This window comes from Mus caroli, unplaced genomic scaffold (genome assembly GCF_978045245.1).
Source record: "Mus caroli unplaced genomic scaffold, Mus_caroli_1 scaffold_3, whole genome shotgun sequence".
Lineage (NCBI taxonomy): Eukaryota > Metazoa > Chordata > Mammalia > Rodentia > Muridae > Mus > Mus caroli.
Genome location: NW_028227258.1, coordinates 78,823,464 through 78,849,475, shown reverse-complemented (window position 1 = coordinate 78,849,475; position 26,012 = coordinate 78,823,464). Strand labels below are relative to the sequence as shown.

Genomic DNA, 26,012 nt, shown 5'->3' with positions numbered 1-26,012 from the left:
GAAGGAATGTTTTCAAATACTTTTATCAAAAATTGTCTATCTACCTATGGTCTGCCTGTTCTTTATGTGTGTGTACATGTGAATGTGTTTGTGTATCTGTGTGTGCACATATGTGCAGGTGTCCTATAGACACCAGAAGAGGAAGTTGGATTCTCTGGAGCTGGAGTTACAGTGGTTGTGATCTGTCTTTACAACCTGAGAGTCATCTCTCCAGCCCATCCAATTACTTCTATCTCTGATGTTACATATTTGAAGTAAATTGTAGAATCTGAACAAATCTTCTTTTTTAAGGTAATTAAAGCCAAAGTAACTCAGGATAATATATTTCTGGGCCCTGAACAGTTTCTTTAAAAAGTTTCCACACCCTTGCTATGCCTCTTGTGAGGCTATGCTGGGGCCTGGCAAACACAGAAGTGGATGCTCACAGTCATCTATAGGATGGAACACAGGGCCCCCAATGAAGGAGCTAGAGAAAGCACCCAACGAGCTAAAGGGGTCTGCAACCCTATAGGTGGAACAACAATATGAACTAACCAGTACCCCTGGAGCTCGTGTCTCTAGCTGCATATGAATCAGAAGATGGCCTAGTCAGCCATCACTGGAAAGAGAGGCCCATTGGTCGTGCAAACTTTATATGCCTCAGTACAGGGGAACACCAGGGCCAAGAAGTGGGGGGGGGAGGAGTGGAGGGGAAGGTATGGGGGACTTTTGGAATAGCATTTGAAATGTAAATGAAGAAAATACCTAATTAAAAAATGTGAAAAAAAAATCTGTATGAAGCTGGGCATGGTGGCACATGCCTTTAATCCCAGCACTTGGGAGGCAGAGGCAAACGGATTTCTGAGTTCGAGGCCAGCCTGGTCTACAGAGTGAGTTCCAGGACAGCCAGGGCTATACAGAGAAATCCTGTCTCGAAAAACAAAAACAAAACAAAACAAAACAAAAAACCTGTATGAAAAACAGGGAGTTAATGTATTAGATGACAGTAATAACCCTTTCCTTTCTGCACCTATATAGGGTCCTTAGCAATGTGTGTGGGCATTTAGATATTCCATATTGAGGCAAATTGGACGTGCCTTTACCTCTGCCTCATGCATAACTGATACCTGATCTCTGCAGAACTCCAGCGGGTAGATGCCACTAGTGCTCTGTGTCTTCCAGGGAGCCTTGGATGCTCAGGGAGTGTTGCGGCCTGTCTCCTGTGAGATGGTTAGGTGGAGCAGGCATCAGTGCATCCTGATACAGTGGGAAACTTCAGATGGGCAGAGTTCATCCGAGAAAGATGGTCAAGGAAACAACAAATGGAGAAGTTAGATTTCATTTTTCACCAGTTTACCCAGATACACTGGCATCAGTTGCGCATTGTCTAATTTTGTTTTCTCTAAAGTACCGAAATAAATCAGGCTTCTGTTTTATTATTCAAGCAGCATCTGTCAGTTATCTTGTTGTTTATTTTCTGGATGGTAATTATAGCAGCACTGAGACACATGTATGAGTCAACCTTTGGTTACAACTGACACACACACACACACACACACACACACAAGTTTCTCTATAAAGACTATAATTTTCTTTAGCCACCGAACCTTAAATACACATAAAAGAACAGCAATAATGTAAACATGACTTCATTATGTATATTTAACCTTATTTTTAAATATTTCAAAAATAGTTTGTAGCCATCATCAGAATCTTCCTGTGAAGAAGAAGAAGATGGTATGCTTTTGAAGATGTAAGAATATGGAACTCTAGTCTATTAATAATAATGAATATCATTAAGTCAAATCTGTACAGGGCCATTGACTCTGTATTAGGCTCCACAGACCAAACCAACATGGTACCACACATGATGACTCCTTGAACAATGTCAAGAGAGAGGTCATGATCTGACCCACAAATCAGGCAATTTTAGCCAATGTGACAAAGAATTCCCTTTTGCTTTAATCTTTACAAGAAAAGTCGTTTTGAAATGACCCATTGCCTCTTCTGTTTCTCCTTTCTTCTTCCCCTTTCTCACTATGAAGTCAATTTCTTCTGCTTGCCTCATTCAGAATATTTAAACCACGAGGCATGGCTCAGTTCTATAACCACATAAAGTTAGTCAAGGTCTTTAAATTAAATTTGTGCTAATCCTATCATTTGACACCGTTGATTGATCATTTTCGATGTGTCTCTGAATTTTATCCAAATTCTGCCCATATTGACCATTTTGCCTGAATGGATTGTGTGATGTCCCCAACTGGAAGGTAATCCACAGAAGAGAAGGGGCCTATGTAAAATAATTCAAGCCATTCCTGTCAGCCAAGGCTCTATGGTTCAGAGGACCATGCTCTGCCAGGTGCTAACTCTCTGAGTTGGCTCCCCAGGTCTGCTGTAACAAAGTGCCACAGACCAAGTGACCTTAAATAACAGAATGGTACTGACTCACAGTTCTGGAGGCCAAACATCTAACAACAACAACAACAACAACAACAACAACAACAACAAAGGTGTCAAGGGCTTGATGCCTGAAAACTAAATGTTGTGTTTCCTGGGTAGGTTTTAGTGGCTGGTAGCAATTCTTGGATCTTGGCAGCATACCTCCAACCTTGCCTTCATCCTTACGTGGTCTTCTTTCCATCTGAGTCTTCTTGGTTCACTTCTTCTTAGAAGAACTCTAGTTATTATTGAAAGCCTTCAGTTTCACGCAGAGACCCTAGTACAAAAGCCTACTTCAGAGGTTGCAAGTATATACCTGTTTTGGGAGCAGACTTTTCAACCTATTCTGCTGCCTTTATAGTGACCTTGCCTTCAGATAATATAGGATTCTTGGCTCTGTCATTGCCAAAAATTGTGACTTCTTCCGTTCATTCACTCAAGTAACAGAAACAACACAGGTCAAGGTATTCAAAGGGTTTTGGTCTCGCTTTATGAAAGATTTTCCTTTTGCTTCAAGGGAGTAAATGTGTGTAGTTGGTTCTCTTGAACTTCAGACCTTTTCATGTGGTCATGTGAAAGAAGAGATGGAGCCTCTGGTTTTTCAGCCTAGTCCATTGACAGGGAACTGGGGGCTCTCAAGTGGGAGCTGTGGGCCAACACGCATGCCAACTGCTCATATTAGTATCTAGGTTTATAAAGTTAGGGAGAATTTTTAAGTGCTTTTAAAATATTAACTTTAATGGACACAGTATGAACCCATAAAGAATATAGGTGATAGAACCATCCACAAGAGTAAGATAAATAGAAAATGCACACCTGTCTACGATCTAAGATCGGGTTATATAAAATTGTCAGTTTACTGAGGAAGTGGACTCTGCTAGTATGAGAAGGGCCATTATGGCCTCCTCCAGAATTCATCTTTGTGACTTGGTAGGCAATCTGTGAGGACGGATGAGTCCCTGGTTGGCTCTTTAGGTCAATTTCTTATGTACTTTTTCCCACAGGGTTTTATAGAATATTGATGTTCCTCTGATTGCCTCATGTTTCCCTGTATGCATAAAGTTTTAAATTAATTACTCACCATAAATGATCGTACTTTCCTGCTACATTGAATTATTCACCTAACCCTATAGTCCTTAGCGTGAAGGGAAGAGAGCTGATGTTGTAGCACAGAGTCCATGTAGATCAGACCTGTAATAAGCCATAAGTTTGCATATGCTGTTTAATTGAGCCTCACAGCCTATCTGCACACTAAGTGCTGTCATTCTGCAGTTTGTTTACAGGTCATAAATAGATTCAGAAGGGTTATGAGACTGTTCAAGGCCAGCACTGACTTGACAGAACAAGGCTGTGAAGGCAGTTGTATCTGAGTCTAAGAATCTGTCTCCATGGTCTTTTATTATTCTGTAAACTCTAAGCGTGGATGCCTTGCCTTGCCTCTGTGAACCAGCTCCTCATATGGAAAATGTCTAAGACGCCAGGTCTATGTGAGAGTCTGTTTCTGTTAAGATTTAATCAAAATCATTCACAAGTAGGCCCAGTGCTGAGAACATAAAATTAGCATATAGAATCAGAAATCTAACGTTCATAGCATTTGAGGGCAGGGACTTAAAAGCAAAAGCATCACAAACTTCATTCAGTTGCTGAGTGCGAGAGAAAGATGAATGTTTGAAAACTCAGAGAGTGAACTCGTGCTCTGGGTCTATCACATAGTCAAGCTGGCCATTCAACTTACACGGAACTATCTCTCATCAGCCATCTTAAGCAAGTTCACAAGACGCAGACTCCTAGGAATCCCAGGTCAGACAATTTCACCAAGAATCAAGGCAGTCTGATTGTCTGTTTTGTGACACAAACTGCAACGTGCTATGGTGAAATATTCCCTATGGATAAATATCCTATATAGGAGGGATAGGTTTTAAAATACACAGGGTTAAGATTTGATGTGAGGAACCTCTAGTTATTTTTGTTGTAGCCATTCATACCTACTAATACATCTTTCTGTAACCTTTTGACTGGTCTCAGCTGAAAGAAGGAAGAATTACTTTGCCCATGGTTTGAGACCACACCCATCAGGGTGGGAAAGGAGTGGTGTCAGAGTGGCACAGACGGTGATGGCAGCAGGACCTCAAGGCTGCCTGCTCCTCTCTACATGGAACAGGCAGCAAAGGAAAAGCTGGGGACCGAGAATTAAACTTAAGGCCAGCCTCCCCCAGATCCACTTTCTCCACCCTAGCTCCACTCCCAAATGGTTCTATAACCTTCCAGACAGTGCCAGGCTTGAGTAATGAAGCAACTTATAGTTTATAAGTTTACAAACTATACCAAAACCAGATTGGAAGTATTTGTAATAAAAATCTGTGGAATGAGTTTTGTGTGCTTTGACAGACCATCAAAGAAAGATGAAAACATTCTACACCTTGAACTGGCATAATCTAATGTATCATTTGTATCGCAATAAACGTGGAGGAAAAGGAAAGTAGAGATATTAGATGATTATATTAACTTTTAGAGACTTAGGAACAGGAATTAAAATTTTTTGAAACATTCATTCATTCATTCATTCATTCATGGATAATATTCTATGTATCCCAGCTGGTTTTTTTTAAACACTCTAGGTGTTTTTCTGGTTCAATTTATCTTGTTGTGATAAAATACCCCGACCCAAAGCAACCTATCGAGGGGATTCATTTGGCCTACAGTTCTAGGATTAAGTCCGCTCTTATGGAGAAGTTGGGACAGGGACTTGAGGCAGTGGCTCACATCCCGCCCAATACAGATAGAGATAAATGTATGTATGTTTAGTGCTTAGCCAACTGTCTCTGCTCTTAGTATTTCAGGGCCTCACACCTGAGCACGGTGCTGCCCACTTTCTGGCTCAGCCTTCCTACATCAGTTAAGACCATTCTTCAAAGGCACACCCACAGTTCAGCCCGATCTAGCTTCCCCCTCACTAATGCTCTCTTCTTGGTGATTTAAAGTTGTATAGAGTTGACAGAGCTAACCATCACAGTAGCCCAGGTTGACTTTGAACTTCACCTTCTTAGGATCCTGACATCTGGGTAGGCTGTGAGCACCCTGTACATGTGTTAACTCCACATTAGAAAAGGGAGACCTCTACCCTGTTATTCTCATTATCTGTCATTGCTAATATAATAGTGAGAAAAGGGACAACACAAATCCTTGTGATGAGGTGACATGCCCCTGAAATGCCTAATGGTTAAACTCTAGGAAATTATTGCTTGGAAGAATTTGGACACCCCATACAAGCATGCTCAAATTCCTCTGTGCAAAATCAACGTGTCAATTCAAATTGTCCAGCCAAGCACCCAGTAGGACATGAAGAGATTTATTACAAGATATCGGCTCATGTAGTTTTGGGGGCTGGCATGTTCCAAGATTTGAGGTGTGTCAGCTCTAAGGTTCTATCCAGGCCTTCAACTAATTGGAGAAAACCTACATTCCAGAGAAAAAGCTATTGTATTCTGTCTTTGGTTTTGAATGTTCACCTCATCTCCAAACACTGTTTGACACATGCTCAGAATGCTGTATGACCAAATGGGGAAACCAAAGACCCAGTCAGGTGCACACATAAAATTAAGCATGATACGGTAGAGTCTCTAGACCACGCACGGCCATCAGTATTCATTGCACATTGCCAACTGGTTGATTCTGTTTCCCTACCCAGGCATTATTTACTTAGCATCAACTCTCAGCCATTTGGAAGCCACCACCATTTTTCTGATGGTCTGTGCTCGAGACGGTGGTGGGCTCACAGCTGCCACTAACGCTGATGTCACCATCCACATCATGCAGACCACGCTGGCTCCGGCGGAGTTTGAAAGGCCCAAGTACACCTTCTCAGTTTATGAAGATGCGCCAGAAGACACGCTCGTGGGGACAGTGAAGGCGAGAGAGTCCTTGAGTAAGTGCTGAATTTTTAACACTGCCCCAAAGTCCTTGACTGTATATTTGCCTGTTTTATCAGGTCACAGAACCTTAAGTATTTCCTTCAGTCCATGCTAAATAAATGAGAAAACACACCCCTTGACCTGATTATTGTACTTTCACTGTTGTCTCCACCTCTTACAACTTTTGATAAGAAAATAATGGATATTTTTAAAAGGATGCATAGTACATAATAATTACGGTGTGCAAAGTGTCTGTGCTTTTTATTTTTTAATAAAAATACATCTTACTATATTTTATAATTACTATCCACACACTTACTTTGCGTAGCTTTCCAGACAACCTATCTACCACTCAGTGTTACTACATAGTGAGTGAGTGCAGGGTGATGTAATGTATTTTTTTTTTAATATTTTTATTACATATTTTCCTCAATTACGTTTCCAATGCTATCCCAAAAGTCCCCCATAGCGCCCCCCACTTCCCTACCCACCCATTCCCATTCTTTTGGCCCTGGCATTCCCCTATATTGGGGCATATAAAGTTTGCGAGTCCAATGGGCCTCTCTTTCCATTGATGGCTGACTAGGCCATCTTTCGATACATATGCAGCTAGAGACAAGAGCTCCCGGGTTCTGGTTAGTACATCATGTTGTTCCAACAATAGGGTTGCAGATCCCTTTAGCTCCTTGGGTACTTTCTCTAGCTTCTCCATTGGGAGCCCTGTGATACATCCAATAGCTGACTGTGAACATCCATTCCTGTGTTTGCTAGGCCCCAGCATCGTCTCACAAGAGACAGTTATATTTGGGTCCTTTCAGCAAAATCTTGCTAGTGTATGCAATGATGTCAGCGTTTAGAAGTTGATTATGGGATGGATCCCTGGATACGGCAGTCTCTAAATGGTCCATCCTTTCATCACCGCTACAAACTTTGTCTCTGTAACTCCTTCCCTGGGTGTTTTGTTCCCAATTCTAAGAAGGTGCACAGTGTCCACACTTTGGTCTTCATTCTTCTTGAGTTTCATGCGTTTAGCAAATTGTATCTTAAATCTTGGGTATCCTAAGTTTTGGGCTAATATCCACTTATCAGTGAATACATATTGTGTGAGTTCTTTTGTGATTGTGTTACTTCACTCAAGATGATGCCCTCCAGGTCCATCCATTTGGCTAGGAATTTCATAAATTCATTCTTTTTAATAGCTGAGTAGTACTCCATTGTGTAAATGTACCATAATTTCTGTATCCATTCCTCTGTTGAGGGACATCTGGGTTCTTTCCAGCTTCTGGCTATTATAAATAGGGCTGCTATGAACATAGTGGAACATGTGTCCTTTTTACCGGTTGGGACATCTTCTGGATATATGCCCAGGAGAGGTATTGCTGGATCCTCCGGTAGTACTATGTCCAATTTTCTGAGGAACCGCCAGACTGATTTCCAGAGTGGTTGTACAAGCTTGCAATCCCACCAACAATGGAGGAGTGTTCCTCTTTCTCCACATCCTCGCCAGCAACTGCTGTCACCTGAATTTTTGATCTTAGCCATTCTGACTGGTGTGAGGTGGAGATGTAATGTATTTTATTTAAGCATTCCCTTTTTTGCTACCAGTTGGAATGATTTAAGATTTTTATGCTGGTCTCAATAGTGATTGATCAGATATTCGTGCCTGGCTCCCTTGCCATGTGTAGTGGCAACTTTGGGGGCAAGTCTGGAATGTGAACTCCCTGTCTAAGAGCTGGCCCTCCTTGTCCTGTCTCACCTTCCTCTTCCCACCTCTGAATAATAATAATAACCTTATTATTCAGAAGGTTGATATCATAGAGAAAGTGTCAACATAAATTGAACTTGGCTTCCTCAAAGAATAGATGTCTAAATTATTTTCTTCATGTGGTTCTCTTTTACCTAATGCAAGAAAGATGAGGAAAGCAATGACTTACTTGCTCATTGTCCACCGGCCATTCCCTTTAGTCACTAAGAAGGATGTAAGCCCCGTGTCTCACCAGCCTCTGTGAATGGGTGGAGACTTCACTGTGTTCTTCTCCAGGGTGGGGCATACATTGTTTCCAGAAGACACTACTTTAGTTTTGTGTTTGTACGCTCTCTTTTCAGATTCCTCAGAGCCAATCACATATCGAATCTCCTCTGGCGATCCAGAAGGAAAATTCTCCATTCACAGATGGCTGGGCAGTATCCGCACCCAGAAGCCTCTGGACCACGAAGCACAGCCCATGGTTGTTCTCACGGTCCAGGCACAGCTCGGCAGCTCCCCAGCCTGCAGCAGTACAGAAGTGAACATAACAGTGATGGATGTCAATGACAACCGCCCTGAGTTTCCCACAGCCTCAGATGAAATTAGGATCTCCCAGACCACTCCGCCTGGTACAGCCTTATACCTTGCACGTGCGCAGGATAGAGACAGCGGGCTGAATGGACTGATCCGGTACAGCATCGCAAGCCCCCAAGCAAGCGAATTCAGCATGGACCAAGGCCGCGGGGTGCTGTACCTCCGGGAGAGTCTGAGAGGCAAGGCGGATTTCAGGCTGATTCTCGTGGCTAAGGATCAAGGTGTCCCTCCCCAGGCATCCCAGTTGGTACTCACAGTAGTTATTGAAAGCCAAGAACGAATCCCAGCCATGGCTTTTGAAAATTTGGTCTATCAAGTAGAAGTTAGTGAGTCTCTCCCACTGACCACTCAAATCCTACAGGTACAGGCCTACCCACTGTATCCAGGGCGCCCAGCTCCGAAGACCGTATACTCCCTGGATGTCAGCGTGGACTCTGCAGTGTTTGCAGTCCACCCTCACACTGGGTGGATTTATCTACGGCGACAGCTAGACTATGAGTCTACACAGACATACAAGTTTAGAGTATATGCGCACACCTCAGAGGACCGATTGCTGAAGAATGTGAGCACTTCGGTGATAGTTCACGTCTTGGATGAGAACGACCACTCCCCAGCCTTCCTGCAGAACAGGGTGTTTTTGAACGTTGAGGAGAGCCCTATCCCCCTAGGGGTAATAGGGAAAATGACAGCCATCGATGCCGACTCTGGGAAGAACGGGCAGCTCTCCTATTTCCTTTTGACCGATGGAAAATTCTTCAAGATGAATCCTAATACAGGTAGCTTGTTGCAGCTTTCATCCATACTTTAAAATAATCAGAATGAAAAAAAAACCCACAAATCTTTAGATATAGCTTTAGGACAAGTAGATTTTAAGCTTAGCTTTTGGCAAATGGTATTTGATGACAGTGCTGTGGTTTTTAAATGAAGTTAACGTAGAGAAGAGTCTCGCCTATCCTGATGCTGTTACCTCCCCCATCATAGTCTGCCAGTGCAGGCCCAGGCTGCACCATGTTCCTGTTAAAGATATGGGTTGCATGCAGGAGAGTGGTACCAGGTCATTATAATGGCGGTGACAATTGCCATGCACCCTCTGCCCTGTCTTTAGAGCCTCTGTTTAGATAGTTTAGAAGCATGGCTACTTCTTCTATGTTACAGCTGCCTTCTGGGTTCAGTACAGTGACCGGACACTCGAGTTCATAGTCCAGGGGTAATAGTGTGTGGCAGAGGTGTGTCACAGAGGAGGCTCTAACAGCTAGGTCTGTGCAAGGATACTCCATGATGCTTGCACAGTGATGACACTGGTTAGTGATATGTTCTCAGCATGGATGCTGACCGGAAAACAATTCGTGATTGTTTGCGGTCTTAGACGGCTCCAGAGGCATGGTCAGACTTGTATGTCATAAGTCCTATGTGAAGGTTTATTGGGGTGCCTCTCCTAGGAGGCCTCACCATAAGTCCTGAGTGAAGGCTTGTTTGGGGTGCCTCTTTTCGGAGGCTTCACCCCTGTCTGGAATATACTCGTTTCATTAACCATCTCTCTAGTGCAGTCCTGAAACCTGCTGGTGTGTGTGTGTGTGTGTGTGTGTGTGTGTGTGTGTGCTCCTGACCTTTTTAATAAAAGCAGCACCTCATGTCTGGGGACCCTGATGTTCTCTGCTTATGGAAAAGGCACAGATGGTTGGTTTGTACCTACTATTCCCTTCCCTTTATAGATGTATCAAAAAAGTCAAGATCCATTTTGTGAAACATAAATGCCATCAAGGTCAAACTAGAAAGCAATTTACTAGGATCACAAAACCGCCAGAAACATTTATGTCTCCTTTTGGTAAAGAAAAAAGAGGGATTCTTGCATGTGATGTAGTTAGTCTTTGATACCTTACATTAAAAACTAAATATAAAGTGTGGCTAATATAAAATGCGACAACATACGTTTACGTTGCAAGCAGGCAGCAGGAAACTGACTGACAGTTGAAGTAAGAGACAGTCAGAAAGGAGAAAAAGCCACGCCTCAGGGTAATTTCCACGAAATAAAGCTCTGTCTGCTAATGGAGATCTGGTGCTTTCTGAGTTACAGATTGGAACTTTCAAAAGGCTGTCGCAGGTACGATTTATTCGAACCACAGTCATAATAAACACTATTTAAATATGGCTTATGTAGAAAACCATAAATACTGCATTTTAGCTCACGGATTCAGCAACTCTCACCAGGCATGAACTTTCTCTTTCATTACAGCCTACTGTTTCTAGGCAATGTCGTTGTCTTGGATTAAGTGTGAGAATAGCTTAGTAATAGGAATGTTCGGTGGCATCGGCCTCATGAACTGGCAAGGAAGCCAGTGCTAGGCTGGGCAGGAAGAAAAGCCATGTGTGGCCTCTGCAGACCCTTGCAACTGGGGACAGGCAGTTACAAGTTTATCCTGACTCCCCATGCTGCAGTGTAAGGGGAATTTAAAAGGTAGCACATTTCTAAGCCAGGATTACAAAATTACAAGCTTTGAAAAGTACTGACAGGGAAGTCATTTGGGAAGTCGCTGCCTCTTGCTGTCCACATGTTCTGTGAGTTAAAAGCAAAGCTGACATACGTAAAGGACATCTTCCCGCTCAGGAAATATGTTTTTCAGGTTATTATAAAGTAATGATATCAAAGGCAAATAATCTACAGCCTACAAAGCACTGTAAAATATTCATTCCTGTTTGCTTCGGAGAGCAACCTAGGAGTTAGCTGTAGGAGACTGGCAGGTGGAGACCTGGATACCAAATCCAGAACTTAGGATGCCACAGGCTATGCACTTTCTGTGTTCTATGCAGCAGCAAACACAACCATTATAAATCTTCCAAATCATAGGTTTCATTGGGGGGGGGCACACACCATCAGAGCTGGCAACAAATTCTTTCAACAGTCAGACAGCGCAGGGTTGCTTTGTACATGAATGGTCTTGCGGGTCAAAGCTTTTGACTTGATTTCTTTTCCCATGGATTATTTTGGATGCAGTTGGTCACCCTCATGCTGGCATTCTAGCTCACAGTGCCGATCGATCTCCTTCTGCTGTCTTCCCAGGTGAGCTGATCAATTGGTTGGCACTGGATCGTGAACATCAGGGGCATCATCAAATGACTGTCCTAGTGACAGACCACGGCTCCCCACCACGGAATGCCACCATGCTGGTTTATGTCACAATTGCTGACATCAATGACAACAGGCCTTTTTTCCCTCAGTGTCTCCCGGGAAAGGAATTTCACTTCAAGGTTTGTGAAGTAGATTTACAGGGAGCGGAGCGTGTAACGCTTTCAGAGGCATTTGTTTTGAGCGCCACCTTGTGGTAAAAGATGTGAATTCACCAAGTCAGCATGGTACCTCGTTGCATATAATTCCAATTCAGAATTGCACCTCCACTTCGATGAAAGGAAATATAGTCCGCGCATTGCATATAGACATGATGTCACCCCAGCGTCAGTCACACTGGCTCATGGTGGGGGAGGGGCGGCTGATGCTTGCACCCCTGAGCAGAGCTCCTTCATTTGGAAGCTGTATCAGTGTGTAGCCCTGGCATGAGTTTGGAAGCACGCGCCAAACTTGTAATCATACACATATGATTTCATCATTTCCTTTCCACATTTGTATGTTTATTATCTCTATAATAAATTACAATGCTGGTTCATGTACTTTGTAAGTGAATATATATTAAATAGGTGAATCATACGTATAAAAAGCTTAGCAACTACAGATCTCCAAACAATTGAACCGGATGTTTAGATCCTGATGGAATATGTGTAGTGAACAACTCAGAAGGGTGTAGAGAAAGTTAGGGGATTTAAACCAATCTTCCAAAGCCAGAGTTGAAGAAAAATTCTGGCAAAGGGAACAGTATTAGAGTGATTTTTATTATATCACTATAATTCCCTGTGGTTTATAAAATGCTTGAGCTCCACCCATGAATTTTATTATCACTCCTGGAAAATGTCTACTTACTGTGAGATATATTCTCCAAAAATGAGGTAGATATTTCTGTTAACTGTATTTTGGAACTGTAGCCTAAACAATAACCTGAGAAACCTTTGAGAGAATGCTAAAGTCTTTAAGAATTTCAAAATATAGTCTGAACTATTCATTATAACTAATTTATTTGCATATTTGGTTCAAAAGCTCCAGCTCAAATGCTTCAAATTGAATAAAAACATTAACAGATAAAGTGGGTTCATTTTGTGAACTTTTACCCACGTACCTTTCTGATGGTAGACAGTTGAGTGGTGGGCAGACTTTAGAATTGTGAGTAGGAGATTGGTATAATGTGTTCTTTTCATTTAAAGGCTCACTAGTGCATCATTGAAAGCTCCACTGAATCATTTCTAAGCTATTTGTCTCCATGACAGGCTTTGGAAGGTCAGCCAGTCAATACACTGGTTACAACTGTCTTTGCAAAGGATCTAGACGAAGGACTCAGTGCAGAACTTACCTACTCCATCTCTTCAGGTAAAAGTCAATATTTATAAAGGATCATGATCCTTTTAAAGTCCCCTCTGTCACTTACCCTCTGTCTCTTTTGAGGAAGACACCTTCTCCTTGATCACTCAGAACGCCCTAGACTACTGACAATATAAAACCAAATTGTGAACAAAATCCCACTGCTGTCTGTGACAACCACTTCATATTTAAGAACACAAAATAGAATACCGAAAGTTTTGTGGAAACCAGTAGCTGTTTCCCCATGCCCTCAATAGAAACAATCCATCTTACAGGCAGGACTTGTGAGAACCTCAAACCCAAGTCAACTTTTACTGTAGGGAAAGTGGAAGTTAACAGGGAAGTGGTAATTAACATGTGATGTGCAGGAGCACCCATGAATATCTGTGAAGGTTACTCATAGGATGAAAATAAGTCATGGCTCTCTATCACACCACAAGCCACACCTCTCAGATAAAGCATATGTGGTGACTTGAGTAAAACAGCCTTCCTTTCAAGCTTTCTCTTAAAATGCCCAGTCTTTCTCTTTCTTCTGGTAATTTTCTTTACTTGACATTGTGTTTGAAACCATTTTTAAAAGGCATTTGTGCTTTATCTTGTTTGACACAAACCTGGGAAAACCAGAGACAACCTTGTCCTTGCCTGAAGCAGATTTGATTCTCTTCATGGGAAACCCAAGAGGTATAAGTGCAGATGCTGAAATTAATATGTCTGTAAACTTCCAGGGACCACTGTCATCACGTGATACTTACTAGCATTCCAGAGATGACACTGTTTCTAAGGGCTTGGTCACTGTGGTGAAGTCACAGAAGTAGCTCAGGCACAGGGTGGATTTGCTGCAGAACTAAAAAGTGGGGGCGTCAAGGCCATTGCTTGCTCAGACTCTTTCTGAACAGTGGGTAGTGAGTGATCGATACTTGAGTTATTGTCCGATTTTTCTCAAGGGCATCTCTTTAACTCCATACATCAAGATCTAGGCTTGCAAATGAATGTAGGAGAAATTCTAGCAGAACATGCTTTAGACCTTTATGAATAAAAACTATAAAGCTTTGTTAAAAGACATGAAAGGTAAATGAAGTAAAAGGCTGTTTGTGTATTATTCATGTTAGGAAAGCCCCATGGCCAAAACAAAAAGGTATTTAAATGTCTATTTATTGGCTTGGTGTATTTTCAGTTGAAATATCAACCAGTGTTTGGTGAACTATGACAAGCTTGTTCTAAAGTCATAATAGAAGGGCTAAAAAAAAAATTATCAGTACAGTATCAAAAGGACAAGTGGAAGATGGGCCACTATAAGACTTCAATGTACAAAGTTTTTAAAATGAAGACACCAGAGTACCAACCAGTTGACAAGATAATTCACCTAAGTAGATTTGATGTACATTATGCAGAAGGCATATGGACCATCAATGCATGACACAGACCTACTTTGTTACTAGGATGGAAAAATAAAATTGCATATCTACTTTTTAACTATACAAAATATGTCATATTTAAATGTCAAAAATCTTAATTCTTAACAAGGAAATATAAGAGGTTGATTATTTGATATTAAGGGGAATATATAACTTTTAAACAAGCAAAAATTTAAAGATGCAAATGAATGCAATTACATTAAAATCCAGAACTTCGTACTATATGACGTTTTCATGTTATAAGTCTCAAGATTGGGAGAAAATAATTACAGCCTTTGTAATGACACAGAATTGCATTCAGCTCTATTAAGAATTCCTAAAGATCAGAAAGAAAAGGATAAGTGATTTAAAAGCCAAGCAAAGGATATCAATAAGCAATTTTCAACCAGAATTGACACAGCCAGCTTAAAACATGTCTCCTGAGTATAATGACTTTGAAGAACATGTGACAACTTGCAGGGCGCTTGTGCTAGGTCCTGGAAGCAGCCCTTCTGTTTGCTGTCCTGGAGCAGCTCATGTATGTACAGAAGGACAAGGGGCAGAATACTTGTTTGAGCATTGTTTCACACACTCACACTATATGGTATCTTTGAGTGAGATGTGACCGTGAAAATGATCTACCTACAGCTTCAAATGCATCAACCTAGACACACCGTGGCATTTATTTGAAGAAGTCACCTTGCGTAGTGCCGTAGGATCTGTTTCCATTCTCACTGGGGACTGGGACTTTATCAGTGGTTCCTCATCATCTCCTCAGTCAGGAAGCGAGTTCTCCTGTCATGTTCCCTGTTCCCCACAGGGAGGCGCCACGATTTCTTCATGTAAGCATTGCAGAGCTTTCTAGTTCTGGCATGTTGGGGCAGAATATCTTCCTATGGCCCTTGCTAAGGTTAGTTAGGTGCTTGAGGTCTTTGCATTAATTTTCTCTAATTTTGAGGGTAGTCGAAGAACATGAAATAACCATGAAAAGCAATGAATGTGGAAACACACACACACACACACACACACACACACACAGACACGCACACAAACTCACCCTCCAAACAATAACACACGCACACATACATATGCAATCACAGAAGTACACACTCACAGTCACACACACACACACATGCACACTCTCACAAGTCACACATTTGCTTACTCAGTGTATATTTACATGTACACTGACACACAGTCACATAATATACACTCATGCTTTACACATAAATAATCACACACCCTCACACACATACACAGTCACACACACACACACAACTCACACTGATACATACACATACAACAGAGAGAGAGGGACAGAGAGAGACAGAGACAGAGACAGAGACAGAGACAGGGAGAGACAGGGAGGGGAGGGGAGGGGAGGGGAGGAGAGGAGAGGAGAGGGTGCTTTGATCCTTGTGTAGGACCTTAACCTAAAAGCCAGCAAAGCCACACTTCGCATGTTTATGGTCCATTGAGTAGAGAATAGAGCCCCCACACCAGTTAGGAATGTGACTCTCCTCAGGGCAAAGATGGAGCAGAAGATCTGGAAGTGAACACTGCCTCATTGTGTATTTGTTTTCCAGACCTGCCATTCATAAAACACTGAAAATCACTCCATCTAAAAGCTGACACTGATGCTCAGCATGCATTTCTGAGTGCCATGGGCATTGTTTTTATGTGTGCCCTCGGTTCATTCCTTTCACCTCTACCTGGGTCCCAGGACTTGAACTCAGCTTAAGCCTGTGCAGCGAGTGCCTTGATCCCCTGAGCTCATTCGCTAGTCCCCTGAGACGTTATTTTTAAATTAGCTTTCAAGAGGACACTTGGAGCAAAGCAATCGAAGCATATAATGATGTGTGTCATCCGTTTTCACCGTAACTCATTACTAAATAAAGTCGACTACATTAGAATATAATAATAATGTAGCAAGATTAAAAAATATAATAGCAACATGGATTTTTATCATTCACCAGAGCATTGCACAGCATCCCTGAGAGACAGAAAGGAGCAGATGAAAATAGAAATCACAACTCATGCGTTTCCTAGCTGCTGGCTTCACACTCTAACTTCTTCACGGGCAGAAATCCTTTTCTATTTACAGCCCTGAAGAGTAAATGGACCGAACTGACTCAATGGCTGTGGAAACAGAATGGCTTTGTATGCTTGGGCTTTGTCTGAGGCCTTCCTGTTGTTTGAAATATTCATATTTCATTGAAAATTATTCTCTATGACTTAACTAAGCACACTGTGGCGAGTGAACTTAAATTGCTTTTATTTATATGAAACTCTGATATATTTTGGCATGTATATCTATCTACTCATCATCTACCATAAAGGCTTAGAAATCACAAGAAAGCCAGAAAGACTAGGAGCTCCCTCCCTTACAGGCTGTGGTCTCAGAGAACTACTTTCCACCCAGGGGAACCAGAAATGCTTGGAGAAATGACAGGTTTCAGATCTTAGACAGTAAATCCATTAGGAAAGCCTGCAGTACTCGGCACACGACACAAGGGAGTTGGTACACACTACTGGGACTCTGTCTAAAAACCCAGGGACCAATTTTGAAAGGATCCTGCTACTCAGTAATGAAGTAATTTGAGCATCAGTAAAGATAACAATGGTGATAGGCTGAAACCCTTTCCCACACTGAAGTTCTTATGGCTGACAAAAAGAGTCGGGAGCTAGAGAGACGACTCAGTGGTTACAAAGCTGTTGTTGCTCTTCCAGAGGACCCAAGTTCTATTCCTCGCATCCACACTAAGCAGCTCACAGCTGCTTCTAGTTCTAGATCAACAGGTTCCAAGTTCTATTCTGGACTCTGCAGGCACCAGGACACACACACACACACACACACACACTAGTTGGAAAGAAATTTCCTTTTTATTGAAATAGTCTTGTTAATAAAAGAAGAGAAAGAAAGAGGAACTACCTACATGTTGGAATTCTTAATGACACCACAGATCTAGCTAGGCTTTGAGCCAGCAGGACCAACATTAAGACCAAAGGGCAGCGAGATATTTGACTCTGAAGGGAAATACACTATTTTGTGAAGCACTCTCACCAAAAATTCTACCCAAACTGGATCAGTTCTCCAGATCTGTCTCCTGATCTGAAGCACTTCAAGGAAACATAAGTATTTAAGAAGAAAAGAAAACAGGTAGGAAAGAATTAAGCTGCACATTTAAGATGTAACAACCAAATATAGGACATTGCTGATCCAGTCTCAACAGATGAATCTTAAAAGCAAATTATGCATATGGAGGGCAGAAATCTGTAGATGGTATCACTATGTAGCTCAGAATGTCCTGGCAGGAACTTTCCACTGGAGTGTAGGCGTGCACCACCATGCCTAGCTACCTACTTTTTAATTATTATATGCATAAATGAATAGTGTCTTGTTTATGTTTTAGTGGCATATAAAATTAAACTGATATTAACTGTGCATTGATACATATGTGTATTGATACACTGTAAAATGTTTGAATAGGGTAAACAGCATCTCAGGCCTCCAAGGAATTAAAACCTAATTAAAATTCTATAGGTCCTTAAACTCCCAAGAGATTTAAAGTAAGAACATGTTTGAAATATAAATATATAAACTGATTTCATCCCATCTTCTGCTTTTTTGGATTAATATTAGTTTCTTCATTTGTGCATATAGATTATCCTGCTCACTTTAAGATTGATGCAAACAACGGTGAAATAAGAACGACCTCGATCCTTTCACATGACTACAGACCTTCCTATAGGATGACAGTTATTGCCAGTGACCATGGGGTGCCCCCACTTCAAGGAAAGGCAATTATTAATATTCAGGTAATTTATCAGCATAAGATGTTGAGGAACATTGAGAATGCCATTTGATTTTTAAACAAGTCGACAGCATGAAGACATCACCAAACATGTGGATCCTACACAAAATGCTTACATTGCTATTATTTGGGAAAAGTTAAATCTACATAGCTTTTGAACTAGTTATGCATTGTTATTGGCAAACCATCCTTCACCACACAGACATTTGTGTTGTTTTGAGTGTGATATGCAAAAGGAGCCTTTTTTCTTATTTCTGATGGCAATGAGTTGATAAGGAGGACCTTGTATGTAATCAAATGGCTACTGGATAAATCACATTTTTTTTTGACATTTTAAAGCATATAACAATTACTTGAGATCCATACTTCAAAGCTCCACCTCAACCAGATCATAGCAACAGCAACAAGAAAGCAAAGTAATGGGCTATCTTTGTCGCAGGAGAAAATTGCCTCTAACCAGTCAAATGTTAAGCTAGATTCTCTGTTAGTCACATGATGCTAAGTAATGTTAACACAGTCTAAATGTAAGATAAGCTCATATGTATATAATAACAAAGAGTTTACTTCCACAAGGCTACTGTCTTCAAATTATGTCTTTCATTATTAAAATGTTGGTTACAAGAAAAATTAATGTGGCCATACCTTTAGTTTTTTTGTTTCAACAAAGACTCACTATTTCAGTGCCCAAAGGTCTCATTGGAACTAGGTTGATATCTAGGATTTGGGATAATTTGGGGAATTAGTTGCCCAACATTTCATTGAAGAATTACCATGTACATTCCAGAACTATGGCCCAGCCTCACAAAACAGTCATTCATGTATCAAAGCAAGTTAAAAAGTGTACTCTCTTCTCTTCTATATAGAGCAAAACTTATCTTTTGATACATGTTAGAATTCTATTGAAGGGTGTCTTCTCAACAATTGACAGATATGCAAAACACAAATGGAAATCAGCTTAAAGTCATCATAACAAAAATCAACATTAAGTCATAATATATGTTGATGTTTAAACTTACCTTTTAAAAGATATACTTGGAGCTAGTTTTAAAAGACTCTGTACCAACAATTTTTTTATTCTTATTTTAGGTGATACCACTCTCCAAAGGGAGAGTTCTTATGTCTCAGAATATCCGACATTTAGTTATCCCGGAAAACACGAAGCCTTCAAAGATCATGAGCCTGATGAAGTCACCGGATCCCCTTCAACAGGACCATGGTGGGAAGTCACACTTCAGTGTTGCTGCTGAGGACAAGGATGACCACTTTGAAATTGATGGCTCCACAGGAGATTTGTTCCTAACTAAGGAACTTGACTACGAAATGACATCCCATTATCTTATCAGGGTGATTTCTAAAGATCACAGCCAAAGCCCCGCCTGGAACAGCACAGTCTTCCTTAGCATTGATGTGGAAGACCAGAATGAGCATTCTCCATCCTTCCAGGATGAGTTCATTGTGATAAGCATAGAGGAGAATGTCCCTGTAGGGACTCTGGTATATGTCTTCAATGCCAAAGATGGCGATGGCAGTTTTCTGAACAGTAGGATACAATACTTTGCAGAAACCAGCTCTGTTGGAGTGAACCCATTTCTCATCCACCCCTCCTCTGGTGCATTGGTCACTGCATCTCCCCTGGATAGAGAAAATGTTCCAACATTCATCTTAACTGTCACCGCATCAGACCAGGCCGTGAATGTGACAGATCGGCGATGGAGGACTCTGGTAGCAGAAGTGGTGGTTTTGGATGTGAATGACCACAGCCCCACCTTTGTGTCCTATCCCATCACCTATGTGAGAGAGGATGCTGAAGTAGGTGCTGTGGTGCACCGCATAAGTGCCCAGGATCCAGATGCAGAGATGAATGGAGAAGTAGCTTACAGCATCCTCTCAGGAAATGAGGACATGGTCTTCGTGCTAGACAGCTCATCAGGTACAGTACTTCAGATGCCACTTCTATGCTATTGTATTTTGCTAAATGTTTTGTTATGCTTTGTTTGAGACAAGTTCTCCTATATCTCAGGATGAGTTCAAAGTCACAATGTAGCTGAGGATGGCACCAAATTCCTGATCTGCCCGTCTCTGCTTCCTGAGTAATTGGATTGCATGTGGATGCCACTCTGCTCAGCTTTGTAGAAAGAACATTTAACACTCCTAACCTGTTTTTATTTCCAGAACATATTATTCTTCACTGTGAACTCAGTGCTGTACAACAGAGCTCTAAAGGTCACACTGTTTACTTAATCTAATCCATTTTTTTTCCTCACTTCCTCCTCTATGCATCCAGACAAACACCACTCCTCTTGGTAATCCTATACATTTGATTATTTTAGATAGCTTAGATAAATGGAATCGTGCAGTGTTTGTCTTTGTATGACAGCTTATTTCAGTCAGCACAATGTCTTCCAAGTCCAGACATGCCATCACACATGACGAAATTCCCTCAGGAGTTTTAAGGACCATTGCTTGCATGTACCATATTTTCTGTCTCTACTCTTCTGTTGATAGACTTTTGAGTTATTTTTAGCTCTGACTATTGTGAACAGTACAGACGTGAACTTGACATTGTCACTGCCTCCCGGAGACCCTCATCTCTAGTCTCTTGCATAAATATCCAGAAGTGATGTTATTGGGGTGTATGATCCTTTAATTATAATTAAAAGCATCTTAAAACTGCTGTAACTTCTCTGGAAAGACAGGGCTTTATGATTATTTAACTAATTTTGAAAATATTTTTGAGGAATTGTCACACTGTTTTCCGATAGTGTGCAAGAGTTTGGACTTCTCTGTTTCCCTACCAACTCTTCTTGTTTATTGTTCTATAATAATGCTACCATGGTAGTTGTTATGTGACAGAATCTTCCTAGAGAGATGTAACACACACACACACACACATTTGTACACACATACACTCACGCTCACTCACACTCATACACATGCATTCACATACACACATGCACATATGCTCACACTCATCATGCACACCAAACACACACATGCAAACATACACACACACACACAGAGAGAGAGAGAGAGAGAGAGAGAGAGAGAGAGAGAGAGAGAGAGAGAGAGAGAGAGAGAGAGAGAACGCGCAGACATTGTATTGAACAGTTTATTGATAACTTCTTTGTAGGTAGCTCATATCTCATGGACCAAGGGTTCAGGAACAACCACTGTGAGTCTTTGACGTAGTGAATGCTGCTAGAAATACAGCAAACTGGCCATATGCTAAATCAAGATCATTATGCAAGGGTTCTAGTGTGCAAATGTGCCCTTGGATTGTGTAAGACAACATCGATCAGTAACTGAAAATAACATACAGGTTTTAATGGCTGAATTCTTTTGCTCATCAGGAACATTGTTTTTTACATCAGTTGTAGCATTTTAATTTTTACATCAGCATTTATTAGGGTCACTTACTCTGTACAAATGTCACTCACTGCCAGTTCAGAGGACTTGCTGTCACTGTGTTGTCAGATGCCACCCACTATGCTTGTTTTAAAATGTGATGTGATAAAAGGGTATAGAAAAATCTCAACCCCGTGAATTTGGAAATGAACTTCTCTTTATGTGATTTTTCAGGATGTTTAAGAAACTTATGGATTACGATATAATTGTCTGTAAAATAGTGATTTCAACATGAACCGAAGGCAGGAGGATCTCAGATGTAAACTATTTGGCCAGTTGTGAAGAACATTATTTGGAATGAGAATCAATGTGTCAGATTTGGAAGCTGTGAGCATAGTTGGCTCTACTCTGTTGGGAAATTTTATCAGAACATTTCTCAGATCCTGACATGTGGTTCCCTTCTGAGGCTCACATGAACACCACCTAAGTGCCCAGCTGACAAGAGATTCTCCAGACACAGGCTCATGGTCTTTGCAAGCTCTCCTCAGAGCTGATTTAATGGTACTTTAAATGCTTTCCAAGATGCCCAAGGAAGGTCTGTTTCAGCCTGTTAAAAAGGAAGAATAAACTTGAATTGTGTCTTAGTAATGCTGGCCTCATGAATCTTGAGCTATTACAATGGCTATTTCTTTTGAGGTATTTTTCAAAGACAAAATGATAATTGGAGAATGTATCCATATGAGATGGGAGTTTTTTCCTCTTACAAGACTCATGTTTCTAATAAAAATAAATGGCATAGTGAGTTTTCCTATAGCCTCAATGTATATAATGGTGAGTAATTATTAAACAACTATTTTAAAGGTCCTTCTCAATATTTAATTATTTGAAGAAAATATTAGGGAGTTGATCATCAATCCTAAAAGAAATACACAACAGTTATTATTTTATGATGGCTGTCTGTGTAAAACACTGTACACACACGGAGTTGTGTGGTTCAACAGTAGGATAGAAAGGTGGCTTTTTGTGAAGTTTATTGTCTGTGTTGCAAAACATTTTATTTGCCCTTTATTGTTAATAAAGCAAGTGGCAGGTAACCAAGCGTCAGTATAAGAGATGCCAACTCCTTAACAGAAATCAAATGTCTGAACAATTGGAGTCATATGCACATTTTAATAACTTGTTTGCTTCTAAGTGTGTCATGCATCATAGACTATATGTTATTAGTATCATAGATGCTTTTGAAGGTGAGGGAAATGTTCTGTAGACTAACGACTTTGCTGTAGGCCTCTCAGGTATAGGATAGACTTTTAAATTTGTCGTTTGTCTTTACAACTCAATTTGACTTTCTGACTAAGAACATTAACTTTCTGTTGTAGATAATATACGAAGATGAAGTTGGCTCAAAAATGTCTTTCTCTTTTTTTATGATTCACTCACTATCAAAGAAAAGTGAGTTTTCAATTTAGTAACGTGATGTAAGCTGTGGTAGAGTAAGCAAGCAGTCTTAAGACGACATCCATAGCTCATTGTGTCTTCTCTTTCAAAGCAGGCTTGCTGAGGATAGCCTGTCCTTTGGATTATGAAGTGAAAACTCAGCATATCCTGACCCTCGTGGCCCATGATGGTGGCATGCCAGCACGTTCTTCATCCCAGACTCTGACAGTCACTGTGCTTGATGTAAATGACGAGACACCAGCATTTAAACAACTTCTGTATGAAACTTCAGTTAAAGAAAACCAAAGTCCAGGGGTGTTTGTTACAAGGGTTGAAGCTGATGACATGGATTCAGGTAATCTGAAAACTAGGTAGTAGATGCTATTTTAAAAAAAGCATGTAAGAGTTATATAGTTAATATAGAATAGTAATCATGGGCAAAAGTAACCTATGAGAGACATAGATAACACAGTAGGAAAATGGCTGCCAGGGAGCCCAGTAACCTGGGTTGGCTTTCTGGAACCCATGATAGAAGAAGATAAGTGATTCTGGAGTGTTCTTTTTAGACTTCCACACATGTGCTATACTGCATGCATACTGTGCATGTACTTACCCACAAACACTAACAGTAAACAAATTAAGAAAAATAATAGTTATGGGGAAATGGAGTTACCACTTACCTCAAATATCAAGTATTTTCAAAACATACATGAAATGAAAAGCTGTAGCTGATGCTTGTTTTTGTCTAGCATCTGTTTGTGTTGATCTTTATTATTATCTGGAGTGGCACATGCCTAATAAACACATAATTTATTGATTTCACGAGGATGCAGCAAGCAGGGGTACCCACGTGGCCACATTTATCTCAGCACACTGAATGCACTGAGTGTGAGAAGTGTAGTGCTTCTTCATCTCCTCAGTGCTTCTTCATCATCTCCTCAGTGCTTCTTCATCTTCTCAGTGCTTCTTCATCATCTCCTCAGTGCTTCTTCATCATCTCCTCAGTGCTTCTTCATCATCTCCTCAGTGCTTCTTCATCATCTCCTCAGTGCTTCTTCATCTCCTCAGTGCTTCTTCATCATCTCCTCAGTGCTTCTTCATCTCCTCAGTGCTTCTTCATCTCCTCGGTGCTTCTTCATCTCTATCTCCTCAGTGCAGGACAGGCTCGCTCCAAGGGCTGGGGAGCTCCCATCACACAACTCAAGTTTGAATCCCAGAATTATCTCTCCCCAAAGCTGTGCAACTTGGAAGAAGTTACTAACCAACCTCTGTGTTCTTCTTGTCTGTAAAATGGAGACAATTGTGGTGCTTAACATGTCGTCCTGTTATAAGTATGAAGGCATTACTGTGTGGAAAGAAAGACTGTATGAATATCTGGCACAGTCAATAGCAATGTCAACTACCATTTTTAGTTTTACAATGAACACAGCATAGAGACACAAAAATCTAAAGTGGGCAGTTACGTTGGCAGGGAATTCATGAGTGTCTCCGACTTGCTCTTGAACAGCACTGAGGCTCTTTGGATGTCTAAGGCACAGTAGATTTAATGATATTCCGTTTTTATTTTAAACTAAATGGTGATAATATTGACAGCTCAGAAGTTAGCTTAGAAGTTTCAGGTTTTGAGTTTTCCCATTAGAATTATTGCAAACCATCCAATTAACCAGTCTTTAAAACTTACATTTGTAAAATGTGCACTTACATTTCCGCAACTCCGAGAGGGCTCTCAGTGGTGTTTCTCCCATAAATGTTAATCAGAAGAGTAAAGGATAGACTTCTTTAGCTTTCAAACTAAGTTCTATATTGCTCAGCTGCTCTGATCCCTTGGGAAACACCACTGTGCATTGATGAGCCTTTGATGTGAATTTGTCTAAGATGCTTAGGGACTCTTTTCAAGGGCTCACGTTATTTTCCCTCTTTGACCAGAGAGGGGCAGTGTGATCAAAGACTTTTCCTCGCTGCACTGGACAGAACAGAGCATGCTCACAGCTGCTCTCGGTCCCTGCTTAGAAGTTAGCACTTTTCCATCCCTGTTTGCTTTTGGGTGACAGGAACAATGGGGAACACACTCAAGCTGCCCGTTTCACAGTGGTCCTAGTTCAGCAATGTTCTCGTCCATGGTTGCTGCTGTAACCATCAGCAGGAGCCTCTGCAGGATCGCGTAGGTTGAATCCACTGCTGATGAGCAGCTTAGCAGCCTGCAATCTTTCCCCCCACCCTTGGCCACACTTCGTTAATTTTATTGCCTGTACAGGATTCTACTATATACAGGCATTTCTTTTTCTTTTATATTTGAAAAGAGGAAAAACATTTCTACCCCCTCTCTGAATTTATTAACAAGACTGCCATACGCAAATCCGTTTACTTTTTCTTTCTTTCTTTCTTTCTTTCTTTCTTTCTTTCTTTCTTTCTTTCTTTCTTTCTTTCTTTCTTTCTTTCTTTCTTTCTTTCTTTCTTTTTTTCTTTCTTTCTCTCTCTCTCTCTCTCTCTCTCTCTCTCTCTCTCTCTCTCTCTCCCTCCCCTTTCCTCCCTCCCTCCCCTTTCCTCCCTCCCTCCCTCCCTCCCTCCCTCCCTCCTTCCCTTCCTCTCCCCCCTCTCTCTTTTTCTTTATTCTTTCTTTGCTGTGAAGTTAGTTACTTTCTTTTGAGTTGAAACCTTATCATTATAGACATCAAAAATACAAGTGAAAATTCAGATGTACAATTATTATGTACTATTCAGACGTACTATTCAAAATTCAGATGTACTATTTTGTGGCTTTACACTTATGGATGTTTAAAGTACAACTTAACATCCCCCCAAACTTCATCTCATCTTACATGTCTTGGAGATGGTTTGGATTACTGAAAGATTTTTTTTTTTTATCAAATTGATAAAAATTTAAAAAATATT

General features: G+C 40.9%; 1 protein-coding gene across 1 annotated transcript in view; it reads left to right on the top strand.

The window, feature by feature from the left end:
- Dchs2 (dachsous cadherin-related 2) overlaps positions 1 to 26,012 on the top strand; it is a 238,144-nt gene that overhangs the window by 139,918 nt on the left and 72,214 nt on the right. Inside the window, exons 4-10 of the mRNA XM_029475593.2 lie at positions 6,107 to 6,343; positions 8,436 to 9,446; positions 11,729 to 11,916; positions 13,042 to 13,141; positions 18,191 to 18,345; positions 19,428 to 20,271; positions 23,236 to 23,475. Of these exons, the coding sequence (XP_029331453.1) occupies positions 6,107 to 6,343; positions 8,436 to 9,446; positions 11,729 to 11,916; positions 13,042 to 13,141; positions 18,191 to 18,345; positions 19,428 to 20,271; positions 23,236 to 23,475 (2,775 nt within the window). The remainder of the gene's footprint in view (positions 1 to 6,106; positions 6,344 to 8,435; positions 9,447 to 11,728; positions 11,917 to 13,041; positions 13,142 to 18,190; positions 18,346 to 19,427; positions 20,272 to 23,235; positions 23,476 to 26,012) is intronic.